The following is a 16,093-nucleotide window of genomic DNA, read 5'->3' on the forward strand; positions in this document are numbered from 1 at the left end:
TGGACGACCATTTTAGGCTCTTGTTAGCTCTAACGCTAAACTTTACTAATCCCTATAGAGTGACTCTGCATGTGGTGGGACTACATGACGGCAGTGGTGAGGAGCTACAGGTGGGTCATCACTAGACATTTAGAAAAGCGTTGCACGTTATTCAAGTGTGTGTTCACTGGTGGTTAAGAATAGGGCTTGGCAGCAATTGTTGTTGTGTGTTTTGAAATGGCTAATTTCAGCACCTTTCAAGTTTAGCAGTGACCACCGTAACTTCACTTCTTCTTGTCAGAGTTCCTGGACAGACATATTTTTGCCAATCCATTCTAATCATGTATGTACACATCTCGGCACATTCTTTTTCACCCCTGTGCATTTGAACTTTGTGCTTCGGCCAGCCTCAGCATTGAGCCGATGCTTTTTCGGGAAGCAAAAGTAATGCCACCTGGTATAGCTGGCCAGTGACCAAGAAATATAAAGTATATATGAAGGCACTTCATACCTTAGAGGAGGTCTAAATGCTTGCAGAAACTAAAGGCAAGCTGCCGCTTGAGAACATGATGATATTTTTCTCCCGCATCCCCGCCATCTTGTAGGCCCTCTGGAGGAACTGCACCTGTCCATTGACCGTGTGACACGCAAGCCCAAAGGATTTGCTTTTGTCAGCTTTCTCTTTCCTGAGCATGCAATCCGGGCCTTCACTGAACTGGATGGCCAGATGCTTCAGGTGAGAAGTGGGTGACACTATTTCACAGACTGTTAGGTGGAGGAGGAAACTACGGGTGGTTTTGGCTGGCAGCAGTGGCAGACAGAACCTGAGTGGGCCTCCTTCTCTACATTTAACTTGTAAGTGCTTGTTGCAGTGTAGGCACAGATTGTCATGATGCCTCAGTCATAGTGCCATAGCTGCAACGAAGATAGGATGGCTGCCCTACTTGCTTCAAAAAAGTGCTACATTTGTGACTTGCTTCATCAAACTGCTCCAAAACCGCAAAATTTCCTCAACAAAGAGTCTGACAGCAAAAACATTTGTGTTCTGGCCATTTCTAGCAAAAAATGTCAGCTCTGTAACGGACCTGGGTTAAAGAGGAGGCATCATAGCCATAGTGTTTCATGCCATTGTGTGCTATTTAATCAATAAATGCACTTCTCCACTCACATGCTATATGTGATGGTGATATTTTAAGACATTCATTTCACAGCATGTCTACTGCAGTTCTGCAGAGAGATGGGGCATGCAGTGTAAGCCTAAAGTACTGCAGTTACATACCACGCATTGTGCAGAGCAATAAGACTCTATTATTACACTGTGCAATGTAATAGTGGCTAGTCAGGCATTAGAGCGCTCATTCACTTGGGGCTGCAGAGTCTGTCTGTATTCCTACTCAAACACATAAGACTTTGCCAGGACCAACCGAGCAGCTCCAGTTATCGAAGTTTCACTGTATTTTTTTCAATCTTAGGACTGGTAGGTCTGCTTGCTAGATCACTTGATCCCTGCTCACATGTTGAGTTACAAATTCTTTTCATGCTTATGCGCTCTTCTGAACATTAAGTTGCAGCCATGCTATGCAGAAAACAGACTATGAACCTAGCGAGAACATTGAGAAAAATGAATCATTATGTTTAATTGAAATGTAGAAATAGTAAGGAAAAGGGAAATGACAAAAGGGAAAAATGACAAAAGTGGACTTGCTGCAGGTGGGAGCCAAATCTACATCTTGCGCCTCACGTGTGTAGTGGTTTTCCAGTTCGCCTACCACAGAAGCCACGCATCCACCCACTTTCTTGGGTGTTTGTGTGTATGTACATGATTAGCCCTGGGAATGTTAGCCAGCCCTTCCCGACAGCCGAGGTGGCGCATTCCATGGCTACTGCAATGGTCGTGAGTGAATTAATGTCCCCTTTGCTTTCTGTGGCAATGCCATCCAAGACTACTCCCCTTACCCAAACCACCAATACTTTCCACCGAGTGGCCAACCGCCGCAACCGCCCTTCATGACCAACGATTCCTTGCAGACTTTATTGGCCTAGCGCTGATGCATGCTGCCAGTGCCGCCCTAGATTGAGGGCATCTATGCATTTTTTTTTTTTTCATGTCCAATAAAGTGATTTCTCTCTCTCTGTATCTCAGGTTCCATTGCCTGTTTTGTGCATATGGTTGTAACTAATGAAAGATCGAGTGCCCCGGATATCTTTATTCTTTTGGTTTTCCAAACACCTATCTTGTTGACCACCTTGCTTGCCAACAGGGCCGGCTTCTCCATCTCCTGCCGGCCAAGGCTAAGAAGTCTGAAGAAGAGGAGGGTCAGGGAACGGGTAAGCTTATGAGCAGAATATTAGCAGACACGACATTGATGAATTTATGCATGCGTGTTTCTAACCCTCTGGGCCACTGTGCTACACTCATTAGGCATTTAGTTGATTTGTTGTGCTTGTCCATAATTTAATAATAATTTTGCAGTTCACTTGTGTATCATGTTTTGCCTGAGAGCTCTTCTTTAAGTACGTGAGGTGGGGCAGTAACCAATGCCTTTGCACAGATAGGGAGTTAGGTTTGCTTGGCACAACAAGAATATTGGTAAAAGCAATGTTAATGTGAAGAATGGCAGTATAGAGCATCAGTGATAGCAAGCATGAAATAATCATGACTGCAAATTGTGCCACAGAACACAATGGACTAAGACCAAACAATCACAAGGCATCTCATGATCGTCTCGGTCTCCTTGCTTGTTCCTCGCATTCTCTGGCACAGTGTGCAGCCATGATAAACCAAATATCCCAGCAACATGTCTTACACAGTTTCATAATTAAGCATGGAATACACCATGCAGTATGGCTAGTATCTGTTGCATTATTTAAGCACATTTCCTTTTTTTTCTGTTTCTCTTTATTGTGGTGTGCAGAGGCCAAGTCTTACAAAGACAAAAAAGAAGCGGAGCTCAAGAAGTCTAGCGGGAGGTATGTCTTCCAGGTAACCTCAGAATGACAGGCACCCCACACCCCCCATTCAAGTGTATGAAAAGTAATGCTAAACCAGTGTGTGCGTATAATATTCTAATATGTCCTAAAAAATTTTCATGCGTGATATATGCAAGGCTTTTTGAGATATTTGTTGAAGCGGTAATTTTTTTCCATGTAGCACTCGGGCAGTTTCTAACGCACTCAAAGCTACCCGTGCACAATTATGGACAGGTGCAGCAGCTGACACTGTTCGCTTAAGTGGCTGTTGGTAGATCATCACCTGATGCTTCAAGTAATGTTAGATAAGTTCACACAGTAAAAGTTCAGAGTCTCCTAGACTTTTCTTTTTTGCCCAGCTATAGCTTTGAGTTTCGAGATCCCATCATTCTCTTGGTCAAGCATTTGTGGCAACATACAAAAGCAGCAGTATGTGCAGCTAAGTCTAGTGAACAGCCATCAGCATCATATTGCCATTGAGTACAAGCATCTCATTAGAAGTATCAGGTTGATTTGCTTGCAAATGCTTTGTTGGGATTTATGCATGTGCATGTTGGCTTTCTCTGTTTTTTTATCTTCTTTTTCTTTTATATAGTAATATATATCCTTTGTTCTCATAAAGTAATTTGTTAGTCAATGCTTGTCCTGTCCCCTACTCTGTTCATCTTTACATTGTTTCTCTGCAAACTGTAACTGACCTAAAATTATTGTCGTATTTCTTTTTGGTGACACGGAGGCTTGTTGCCCTTGCTTCTGTTTCAGGAGTCACAACTGGAACACCCTTTTCTTAGGAGCCAACGCCCTTGCGGATGTCATGGCTGAACGTTACGCCACCTCTAAGCAAGAACTGCTTGGCACGGTAAGAGCGATGCACGGTGCTAAGTATCATCCAGTTTTGAGGGCTATAAGTCTCGAAAACTCTGCCTAAGGCTTTATTCTGTGACACAAATTTATACATATCAGAATTGTAAAGGCTCTAGCTTGTTGTGTTGTAGGCTTATTGTCACTGTTCTGTGTTTTGCCCCAAAGGGACATGGAAGAAAAAAATTAAGTTGATCTGTATTAGCAAATTTTCTTTCTAGAATACCAAAAAATAATTAAACATGCATGCATACTCTTGCTGCCAGAGAAAACTTGGTAAGCCAGAAAAAGACACAAAAATGGTGAAGGATGGGTGGCGACTTCCTTCACAAATTCCTGCCCCAGCTCACTGTAACATCATAGGTTTTGACGGCGCCTGTCAGGGCCTAGTTCATGTTTAATTAGTGTAAAGACTGGCTGCATTGCATTCTAAAGGGGCCTTAAATGAATATAGCAAGTTTTCAGAATGACTAGTGCTCTACAGCGGCCCAAACACGAAAAAAAGTGCATTGAAGTCTGACGTCACAATGACATATAGGCACTCGTGTCTCAATTGGAACTTTAAAAAAGAGAAGGAAGCTAGGCCTTCAGTCTTTCTTCATATTCAACCACTTGCTGTGAAATTGACGAAATATAATTTTATAAGAACACTTAATTTGTCCGAACTAATTTAGCATTTCTCCTTAGTTTCCTTTTAAGTTTCTTGGGTATTGCTTTCATTTTATTTATTCATACTGTCAGCCCTTGTGGACTATTATAGGTGTGGAGAACAAAACAAAAGGAGTGCATTTGTGAAAAGCATCACTACTGATACATCATAATCAAGAAATAAAAGGCATAAAAACCAGCAAAGGGAAAGTCAAAGAAAAAGACATAGACAAACTACACTCAGCATGACAACAATATGTACTAAGGAACGGCATCAGGGAATGCAAGACGATTAAGAGCTTCTACAGATATGCCAGTGGATTCTGCTCTGACAACTGACCGTTAATTGTTTAGCTTGACTGCACTGTGTTACACAGTCTGTCACAATGATACAAAGGCCTCGGCTTTCTTTGCTGGAGGAATCCTGAACAATCGCTCACCTGACTGTAAAGCTGACCAGAAAAAAAAGCCACTTTTCCTGCAAGGCCAAGGGCAAATTCACTGGGATGTTTTTCTAGAGGTGAGGCTAGAGCTCAGTGGAGAAAAGAGTCCTGCCCGTTTCAATGACCTCGGCAGAAGCACACCTCCTTTAAATCATGCAACACCCTCTGACAGGAAAAGAGGGCTGTGGTTGGCCAGTTGGTATATCACTAATCAAGAACTACTCAAAAGACAACAAAAAAATTTGGGCAAAAGTGCCCAATTAACTGTAATGCCTGTCAAGAGCAACATACAGGAAAACCTTATTAACCCAACCCTCATTAATTCGAACTCATCCTCTGGTCCCAGCACTGTATGCATTATTTAATGCAATCAAACTCTCGTTAATTCGGACGTATTTAGCCACACATCGGTTAATGCAGACAACTGACGGAGCTCGACAAGCCTGAAACGCTGGAAATGTGCGACACAAAGGAGTAAAAGCAGCGCTAGCATGCAACTGAAATGAAGTGGTGGAGTTTGTACTGCCGTTAGTCCTCAGCACGAATCATATGTGAATGACAGCAATACCAGAACGTTTCATCCATATTCGGGCGTCTAAAGCCTTTACTCTTGCATTTAACGCCTCATAGCACCGCATCGGCCGCACGCCTTCATAACTCCATAGTTGCCGTCCATGAATGCATCCGTAGCGACTGCGGTTTTGTCCGCATTTGTTACCACAAACGCTAGTTTCGTAACGACTTGGTGCATTCTTCAGCCGTGCACCTTGAGAACTACAAGGTCGCTGTCCATGATCACGTCAATAGCAGCCGCGGTTTCGTCCGCAGCATTTGTGGCAAGTGGTAGTTTTGTTTTAACGTGGTGGATAGCTGTCCAGGATGAAGAGCACCAGCTGCATCGTGATGGATGGACAATCTGTTGGCTACCAGCTTACTGGTGAAAAATGAATGTGCACGGTAGGGAAAAAGCATGTCTCACGAAGACGCGTGCACCGCTGCCGTGCTGCGAAGGAAGTCGCAAGGCCTACGCCCCTGCGAGCGCTAATCAGTCGCGAGATGACAAGAATTGCAGCTTCTGCACTCATTTTGTGAAAAATCAAAGCAGGATTTGCTGGTTCATTCAGTAAATATACACATGTTGACAGAGTGCGCATTCATTTATTGTCTTCTTGCTACCCTCAATAACTCGACGTTCAGTTAATTGGGACATTTTTTTTCAATCCCGTGATATCCGAACTAACGAGGTCTTACTGTACTGTGCAGAAAGTACAGTGTAGATTCTCGTTATAACGAAATTGTTTTACTCGAATTATTACTTCATTCGAAATTTCTCCCATTCTCGAACCAAAAGCTTGCATTTTAAACCAGATTACACGCAACACATCAGTAGGTTGCTGCACTTAGAGCTAACTATTAAGGGACATGTGCACACTCAGGGCGGCACTCTGTGCCTTTTGAACCGAGTGAGCGATTGAGTGAGCTACACTTTCCATCGCGAGCTATCGCCATTGCAGTGCCTGTGCAAGCAGCGCCGCCATGGTGCCACGGCACTGTGTAAGTTGTGTGCAACGGAACTGGCAAATGTTACTCCATGTAGCTTCCATGTACCTGGAGTGCTAAAGGTCACCAGAAGTAAGACGCACTTCGTCTATGCTTGTGTGCAAGCTGTTTTGATCGCAATCAGGCTGGATTGCAATAAAAGATACTCCATATGATGCTCGTATTAGACTTCCGTTGGGTTGTGCTGTTTTACCTCTACTTTCTTACTTAGCCTTTATTGACTAGTTGCTTTTATCAAAATAACGCTTCTATGTATATTTTTCAACATGCCATTCATTTCGTCATAACGAGGGTGTACTGTGTTTATATGCTAGGAGAAATGGTATCTCCTTTTGCAAGGCGGGATGTCGCGCATTCTGTAAACAGCAAAGTTCAGTGCGGTGCAGTAAAGGAAGGGTACTGCACATGTGTCGTGGCTTTGGTGACGGTGATAGGCTTCACAAAATCTCACGAGTGTGCTGCTGTGGTATTGGCTGAAATTACACATTTTTCAAGTATTCGTTGGCAGTGCCATTTCTTACAGTGTTCTGAACACATGTGCGTGTATCCGAAGTCTGTCATTTACACATTGGTTAGCCTCACTCATCTGTCGGTGCCTGTAGGTAAAATGGTACCATTTGGATAATAGTGCACTTCTTTGCAGCTGCCGCAGCACCAGCCCAGTGGCTACGATGCTGGGCTACTGATGAGGTCGCAGGTCTGATTCCGACTGCAGCAGTCCCATTAATTTTGGGGCATAATTAAAAAATGCTTGTGTGCTGTGTATTGGGTGCACATTAAAGAAGTCCAGGTGGTGAAAATGAATTTCCTACTGTAGCGTGCCTCGTAATGAGATTGTAGTTATGCCACACAAATCATCAGAATTTTTCTGGGGGTAAATAAGTCTTGGCATATGCTTTATTTTGCAGTCTCGTTCCTTAGGGACATTTATTTTGTGTCTTTGGCAGCAGCCGAGGAGTTTGTTGCAGGGGCTAATAAATGCTGGTACTACAGTCATTACCACAAACTTTTTTGATGTGTTTGTGTATAAGTAACAGCCAGTCCTTCACTCTTTCGTTACCACGAAGAAATGGTCATTTTTTATAGGTCCCGGAAAAAATTATTTACCACTACAAATTATTTTCTAGCACACATTGCAGCATAGCATTTTGTGCATAATGAAATGCTCTTCCAAAAAACATACATTGCCAAATAAAAAAAGTTATTAGGTAAAACATAACAATTCTATAAAGCGCCATTTTTGCTGCCACTTGATAAAGACAACAATAAAAAAACATGATATCTACAAAAATATTGATATGAAAGAAAATTTAGAATATATATTTCAAAGATAAATAACCCAGGAATAATGTCTGAAAAAAAAATAAATGCTCAGTATACCGCTGTTCTTCAGATACAAAAAAAGAAACTAAGACCAGTTCATCACTCATGCCATGCGGTGAAGCAGTTCCTGCATTTTGGGAAGCATAGATATCCTCCACAATTTTCCCACAGAACATATGGCTTTTGTTCAACTTTGTAGTCCTCGTAACACATTTTGCAGTTCTCCCTTTTAGGCATCTTCTGAGGATGGTCTGATGGGAAGTCCAAGTAACACACTTCATCAATTCGTCAAGAGTCATGCACCTTCTCCAGGACCGATCGCTTTCATCATAGCGGAGCAACTACAAGACTATGCATCCAAGCCTATCTGTTTGCATTATTGCACATTGTCTTTATCATCTCTACAGAAAAGAACAGTGGAAAGAAATTCCACGCCGTTGTAAACTGTCTTGCACTGATCCGTGTTGCTGGCCCGAGATGTGCTACGGGCAGCCTTCTTGGCGTGAATGGAATTTTCTTTGCTAGTGATGGCAGCACAAAATCACCAAGCGAAGTATGTACCCTGAAGATAATCAGTAGCGCTCTCAGGTCGTGCAAAAAGATCGGCAGATAAGTCTACGTAAGGTGGTGTCACAGATGAAGTAGATTGCAGAAAATGCCAGCTCCTGCAACGAACTATCCAACCTGTGCCAAAAAGTAAAAAAAAAGGAAGGCTTCACTCGACCTCACAAAATTTACTGCTCACCTTGCCTTCACAAAACTTTGCCTCGTTTTGTTAGGCGGAGGTCAAATTTAGATTGATCTTGATTTCATGAGGTTGCCCATTCTGGAGGAACATGCACTTTGCATTCAGCAGTCATCGAATGTGTGGGGCTTCCTTGACAAGATGATCATTTTTGGTACATGGAGCACAGTTTGGCTGTTGCCTATGCCTTTTATCTTCAGATGCCACTGTTGTACACAGTTGATCTTCACTAATGATTCACAGAGCTCATGAATAATCTCAGTTGAATATATTTGGGATGATTTAACAATTGCTAAAGTTCAATGCATTGATAACAAGAACAGTTTATGTACGTTGTCAGCAAGGGACTGTTCTGAAGCAGTTTACAAATGAAGTCTTTCATCAGGTTGAAGACCTTTTCTATTTTCTTCTTGCATTTCCTGTCCTGCCACTCTGCAGGAAACAGGCGAGAGCGTGGCTGTGCGCATGGCCTTGGGTGAAACGCAAGTGGTGGCTGAGACGCGAGAGTTTCTCGAGAGCAATGGTGTGGTGCTGGACGCGTTCAGCCGGCCAGCCGCTGAGCGCAGCAAGACCGTCATTCTGGTCAAAAACCTGCCGGCCAAGACGCCACCCAAAGACCTCCACAACGTCTTTGGAAAGTGAGCTCGCATGTGTTTTTTATATTTATTGTTTTTTTCCATGCGTCGAGTCGAAACTTTTATCATTCTGATTTTTGTTTCAGTTCACTGAAAACGGTTCAGTATCTGTTCAACTCCGGAGCGAAAAAATCATGGTTCAAACCGGTTCGGACTGTCAGGTTTATTTGCATAATCAAAGAATACTTATAGGAAAACAGCACACATTTATTTTGTATGAAAACTCATTGCTGCTGCTAAGCAGCACTCTAAGCTGCACTGACACATTACGCCTCTTGTTCATTCTTCAGGTCTTGTGTGGCTTTAGTTAGCTTTAGTTAGAGAGAGAGAGAGGAGAAAATATTGAGAAAACAAGGAGAGTTCTCCAGCTTGCTACTCTGCTCACGGAGAAAGGCATGAAGAGAAGAATAGATGACTGTAGGGTAATGGTGAGGGCAGGCAGTAGGATGCAATTATAAACATATTTATGCTCGAAGGACTTCTTCACAGCCTTCAGTCTAGGCCTGTGTTAACTAAATAATCTAAGAGAGCCTTAACGGTTTGACTTATTGATTTGTCCACTCAATTGCCCATTAACACTTTCACATTAAATGGCCTGTAGTTAATTGATGCCAAGGAAGGTATCAATGCCTGCCATTCAGTCATACTGGGAACGAGCAACAAGTATATGTGCTCAACTGTCTTGGGCACTTTGCACGCATCACAGCCTATGCGCGTCTGCCCCCTGACGTAATACGCTGAAAGCGGTGCCAATGGTGCTGCTATTTACTTTTAAAATCATGGGAAGTAAGTGTGTATTTTCACATATGAGTTGGCATGGTTGAGCCACATGTGCAGGCAATGCATGGATGAAAAGTTCCAGAAAAGGTGGCCAACCTGAACGGAAAACTGTTATTTCTTTCTTTCGGGTTTTTTCTTTCAGTTCTAGTCCGACCAAAAATGCTTTTTATTTCTTTTTTTGGTTTTCACTTCAGTTCCAGTTCAATACCTTGTTTTGTTTTTTTTGTTTTTTTTTGTTTTTTTAATGCTATGAGATCAAATTTTCTGCCTTAGATTTTACATTCCATGTTAAGCCACACGCATCCTGTAGCAAGCTGGCAAAATTTTAGTGCATTCAGCACATCAGGAAATTTGTGTGTGAACTTTTTATATTGCAGTCTAGCAACACTGATGAATGACAAAATTAAGTGTGTTTTGTAGAACATAGAGTTATTTAACTACCTCTGGATAAAAAGCTCAGTGAAGGAAATGGCAACTGCAAAGGCACTGCCATGTTGCTACAACTCATTTGTGTAAAGCTAAAGATATTCAGAATGTTATGCAAGAAGAAGCAGTAACATGTAACACGTATTTATGATGTGTAAAGTTCATGCTATTGAAAAAATTTTGATGTAACATTAACGGTGCCTGAAAGGAAGTGCATGCAGCCGCCTGAACTAGATGGCATCAACCTACTGAGGGAGGCTCAGGATCGTGGTGATTGCTCGTCATGTCTGAATCGCATCTCATCCTCTGCGCCTACACACCTACACCGAGTATCAACTTAGCAGCGCCCTTGTGGTTGCTGATTTCAGGGCATAGGCGTTATGGGGAGCTTTTCATCTAGAGTTGTCAACTCTATGCTGCAGGATCAATTTGTACGGTACATGCGTAGTTTCATTTTCATGTGTGTGCCTTGGCAGTCAGCTGGAAGTCGTTTCTGCAAGCATTCTCTGGTTCTGTCTGATGTTCTTGCATGAGTGGGTAAATTTTGGTTATAACGCCAGGACCATGCCCTTGATGTGCCATTGAGTGCCAGAATGTGCGAAGCAAGGAGATTCCCGCACACTCTGCACGTTTTTGGAATTCGAAAATAAATGATTCAGAGCAGACGACACACTGGTGGGCCCCACACTTATTGATGTTCAAATTGGAGTGCGCAAAATGGAAGTTTTCGGTTACAATGTGCATGGAGAGCCCAGTCTTTCTCTCTTCTTTTTTTTCTTTCTTCATTTTGTAATATTATAACCATTTTGACCCCTCTACTCTCAGTTATCATGATAAACTGAGAGTAGTTAGATAACGATGGGCCATGGGCCTGGTAAGAAAATGTGCCTTCCTTCAGAGAGTACTTTTGCTCTGTTTTTTGTTTTCTCATTTCTCTCTGGCTACTAGGCGGGATTCAAATGCTTGATAGAATAAGAAGGGGGTGGAAGGGCTGCAGCGAGGGTCTCAAACCTAGTAAGGTGAGACTGGAATTCAAGCACAATTGCTGATGCGAACCAATGCCAGCGGGAGAGAAATGATAAAGTGGGTGGAACTGAGAAATTGTAAGTGAGGGACAGCTCAAATGCTGATAGACAAGGAGTGGACAACGGGTTTGATGGACTAAGAGAATTGTCTAGCTTCACTTGCGCGTGTTTTAATGGCAATCTTGAAAACATTTAAAAGTCTCAGAATTTATTTTCATTTATGCGTCATTACCACATCAGTCCTGGATGTCATTTATAGTGTCAGATGAGGTATCTTGGACCTGCACCTTTCGAGACGTGCCTCCCCAAGGTTCATTACACCATGCTTCTCCAGTAGTCAGCTGGTTTAGTAATGTAGTCTACATTGTACTGGAAGAATAACTCTGGCCGGAACACTATAGAATGGGCAAACTTTAAGCACCCTTCCAAAAATGGCAAAATACACCATTTCAATATAGCTGGCTGCACTATGAAGGCTAGGGAGTCCCTTCTCACTGCTCGCATCCATGACGAAAATACACTGCACCAGATATGAAGGAAAGACAAAGGCAACCATCATCTGATTCTAATTAACATTAATCGTCATACTCTTGTGTTGCAGAATATAGTGTATTGATTACATGGAAGTTGTACATCATACCTATTTGCCACTGAACGAATGAAGCGACATTTAGTAAAGCAATGAAGAGGGCTTGGTGAATGTTCATGGTTATATTGCACTTAGTTTTACACTGACGATATTAAGTGAAGGACAAGACATACGTCCACGTCCTGTCCTTCACTTAATATCATCAGTGTAAAACTAAGAGCAATATAACCATGAAGCGATATGTTTCTGCAACCATTGTGCACAGCAAACTGCTCATGCTAAGGCCAAAACATGGCGCACCACATATTGGAAGCGGGAGGGTGCACAGATAACACATGATTTGACATAAGCTTGCATCTACTAGTTGTAGTTCTCATACTGTGAAACCCCATTTTTTTTATTCCTCACTGTTGCGTTTTTCCAGCTGCTGCGGTAACATTCTTGCAGTCCCGAACCAAATCCCATTGATTCCCATGTATAATGTTCCCTTTTAATACGCCACCATTCCGTAATGTTCCTGCATCTTAGTTTGAGTTTGAACGCAGTGGTCACATAAATTTGGCAGTGCAGAGAGAAATTTGCTCTCCTATGTTGTTGCAAAGATGATAAATGTACTATGTTGCATCAAGGAGTCAATACGTTACAACAAGCAAACGAAGTTTGCTCTAATCGACTGAGATTGCACTGGCATATCTGGAGAAAATCTGCACAGAGCTGTTGGCGAAGCACCCATAGCATAGAGTTTCCTACAAGTATAGACCAAAGAAGTGCGCACCATTTAAAACCTACTGGGCACCAAGCACAGTGCTAAATTATTTTGGGGCCTGAAAAAGTGCATAGTCACTGGTTCTCTTTAGCCAGCTCCGCCGCAATAGAGCTGTGTTATGCGGTGAAGCATACGCAAAATGTTGTGGTGAAAGCCCATCAAGAGTGGAAAAGGGCCGCTGTCACGGAACATCCTACGCGTCCCTTAATTATACTCGCGCACACACTGTCCTCGGTCACAGTGAAAGTGCTGAGACATCTTAAGAACTGTACTGGCTGCCATTCAGAGCCATTTACGACGTTGCTATGGTGATTTGTGGCCTTCCTCACTGTTACGTTTTCCCGACTGTTACATTCTCTTTTTTTGCAATTTCTTGAAAAGTATATGAGCATGAAATAGTTATTGTTTAAAAGGCATTGCAGATCAAAATCAATTGCACTGTGAGAAGCACTGAATGAGACTTGTATGACTGTGCTACTTGTGTGGCTCCTGCGCTATTGCCTGCTATGTGTGAAACGAAGTGTCGGTGGAAAGGATGCAAATTTTGTTGCCATGTTGTAGTGCGTGCCGTTATCTCGTGCAGCAAATTGCCTGCACGTGGAGATATGGGTACATGCTCCACGCTGTGTTTTATGTAAGGCATGTTTGGTCTGAGCATTGCATTCTTGGGGATCTGTGAATCTATTAGAAATGGCACATATAGTGTTTTGGCTCAAGGCTATCACTCTGTGTGCAGGTTTGGTATCCTGACCAGAGTGGTCCTCCCACCTTGGGGAGTAACAGCTCTGATCGAGTTCCAGGATCCCACCGAAGCACGAGCTGCGTTTCGGCGGCTCGCTTACTCAAAGGTGACTGACCTTCGGGCGCATTGCTTTCGAGTGCACCTTATTGCATCAGGAAATGTGGTAGCCTTTTAGTCCTGCTTGTGATTTATTGCTGGGTATGTGCCCATACCTTTGTATTGGCTGTAGGCTCTGCTCCGTCACTCTGCGCGAGTGTCTTTGTGGTTTGCACATAATGGAGCTTAACTTAAGTGTGATGCTTAGTGCCACAAACGATGTGCTATTTATGTTCTGGTTCCAGTTCAAGCACGTACCCCTGTACCTGGAATGGGCGCCCACTGGTGTGTTTTCTACTGAGAAGAAGAGTGCAGACACGTCAAAGGCCAAGGTGTGTGGACAAAGCGCACCAATGTTGAGAGCCCTGTTTATTGAGGCAGCGTACCAATATGCTCTTAGGCCAGGAGACTGCATGACCATGACCAGAATCTGTACGAGGCAGCTTTACCTCAAAACTTTGTGCTCACAATACAGGAGCAAACAAATTAAGGTGCATGCTCTTCTCCACTCCTGTGTGGTCTCCATTTATGCTTCATACGTTTCTCAGCATGAGCCAACTATCCCAATAGTGTGGGCTGATACTTCTGTGTTTTGTTCCCGTGAGCTTGCCACTGTGGCAACTGTTAGCAGCCTTTGTGAAGCCCTTTCATATACATGGTAGGAGGGAAGGCTACGTAAGTTTGATTGCCCCCCCAGGAAAAATGTAGTGTTCCCTTCACCATTGAATCGTGAGACTAGTGTTTCTTTTACTATTTTTGCCATTTGGTTTCAGTTGACAGGTACTTGTTCACCTTATTCTACACATTCATCCCCCCTCCCTACCCCAAATTTATGTAATGCCTTTTTAGTGTTTAAGTGTATAATATTTAGATGATGATGAGATGTGTCAAACTTCGGGATATTTTTCATGCGTGCAGGAAGAGGAGCTAGTCGGGTGTAAGAGGGTGTAGAGGGGCGTGTCCTTTTGGTTGTAACATGCTTCCAAGCTCCTACAGGCACGTTCTGTAGTTCAAGTTTCAGTGCCTGTTGCTCAGAGCGTGGCTCAAGTTGACTGGTTGTAATGTTGGTCCAGGCGGAGCTGGAGGCAGAGGCTGCGGAGCAGAAGCACGCTCAGCAACCTGCGGAGGAAGAGGAAGCAGAGGAGGAAGAAATGCCTCCAGAGCCAGACACAACCCTGTTTGTCAAGAACCTCAACTTCTCCACCACTGAGCAGACTGTCAGAGAGGCGAGTGTCCTTCCTTGCCCAGTGCTTATTTTAGCTGCACCTTGTTCTTCTCGATTGATTTTAGATTAGTGAGTGCACGTAAACTGGAATTCATAGGTCGACTGATGAAATAGAAGTTAATAAATTGAAGTTTTCAATATTGAAACTGGAAACTGGCAAGGTAAACATCTGCTAAGATAAAGCTTGCAAGTAATTTTTTGTTCTTTTCTTTTGGCTTACTGTGACTAGTGTGAACACCAAACCAGACATCAAACCATTCAAGAATAAAATAAGTGAAGTAAGGAAAGTGCAGAAGACCACATGTTTTTATTTACCTGCCACTTTTAGGTGGAGAAGTTTGTAAAATTCATGTGTTTGGCACATTCAGCAGCTTGCAAACACATCAGTCAAAACAGATGATAACAAAGTACCGAAACAACAAAATTCTCACGACAACTAAATATATTTGTTACCCCAATGAACACCCATGGGATTCAGTGCATTTTGTACCTCTCGACAATGAAATGTCACTGAACTGCACTCCCGCATCAACAAAATTTGCCGGAACGTTACCTAACGTAATACCTACTCACGCAACGCTAGCAGGCTTAAAAAAAGGGCTCAAATCTCATTGCTTCACACTTAAATTGCATAAAATACCACCACTTTACGCTTGCATGGACATGGCCATTTTTGTTTACAAGAACAACCAAGCACTAGAAGCGATGACACATGCTGAAAGCATGTCATGGCTGCCACCTTGTTTGTTAATTGCTCGTTTCAAATGACGCAGCCGCATGTCTCTAATGAAATGCGGCAACAGTTTTTGCATACCCAGCACCATATGTAGATGACGACCTCAGCATGGGCTGCCGGGCATCCGGCCACAATTGAGTGATCATCCGAGAATATGCGTTCCTTGCTTTAAGAACACTACTTTTGGTGCCTCTCAACAGGCATTACATGTGTATTTGGCGTCTCCAGACATAGATTTGTGCAAAGGGGGCATGTACTCGGTTGGTTGCCTTTGGGAATACAAGATATGATCACTTTCGCGCTTAGCACCATACATGTCTGCTTCTGTGGGCAACAGCGTGCACTGGAGCAACACTGCTGCAGGTGTGGAACGCTGTTGCTCTGCTGTCCGGTACCGAGTGCTGGAATTCTCACGAAAGAGATCGTATCTCCGAAAGTGATCGCCCATGAATACTGCTCTATGGCAGTGCCACCACCGCTGACCAAGGCATGGAGTGCACTTTATGCTGTCAGCAATGCGGTTATATAGCCTTGAGCGAGGCTT

At 43.2% G+C, this 16,093-nt stretch overlaps 1 protein-coding gene across 1 annotated transcript in view; it reads left to right on the forward strand.

Annotated features, from left to right (window-relative positions):
• The window catches only part of LOC139055949 (probable RNA-binding protein 19), a 109,482-nt gene that overhangs the window by 37,233 nt on the left and 56,156 nt on the right, over nucleotides 1–16,093 (forward strand). Inside the window, exons 14-21 of the mRNA XM_070533629.1 lie at nucleotides 585–715; nucleotides 2,241–2,307; nucleotides 2,895–2,949; nucleotides 3,712–3,808; nucleotides 8,968–9,167; nucleotides 13,487–13,598; nucleotides 13,834–13,920; nucleotides 14,662–14,814. Coding sequence (XP_070389730.1) covers nucleotides 585–715; nucleotides 2,241–2,307; nucleotides 2,895–2,949; nucleotides 3,712–3,808; nucleotides 8,968–9,167; nucleotides 13,487–13,598; nucleotides 13,834–13,920; nucleotides 14,662–14,814 — 902 coding nt within the window. The remainder of the gene's footprint in view (nucleotides 1–584; nucleotides 716–2,240; nucleotides 2,308–2,894; nucleotides 2,950–3,711; nucleotides 3,809–8,967; nucleotides 9,168–13,486; nucleotides 13,599–13,833; nucleotides 13,921–14,661; nucleotides 14,815–16,093) is intronic.

Source organism: Dermacentor albipictus, chromosome 2, assembly GCF_038994185.2.
Source record: "Dermacentor albipictus isolate Rhodes 1998 colony chromosome 2, USDA_Dalb.pri_finalv2, whole genome shotgun sequence".
In the NCBI taxonomy this organism is placed as follows: domain Eukaryota; kingdom Metazoa; phylum Arthropoda; class Arachnida; order Ixodida; family Ixodidae; genus Dermacentor; species Dermacentor albipictus.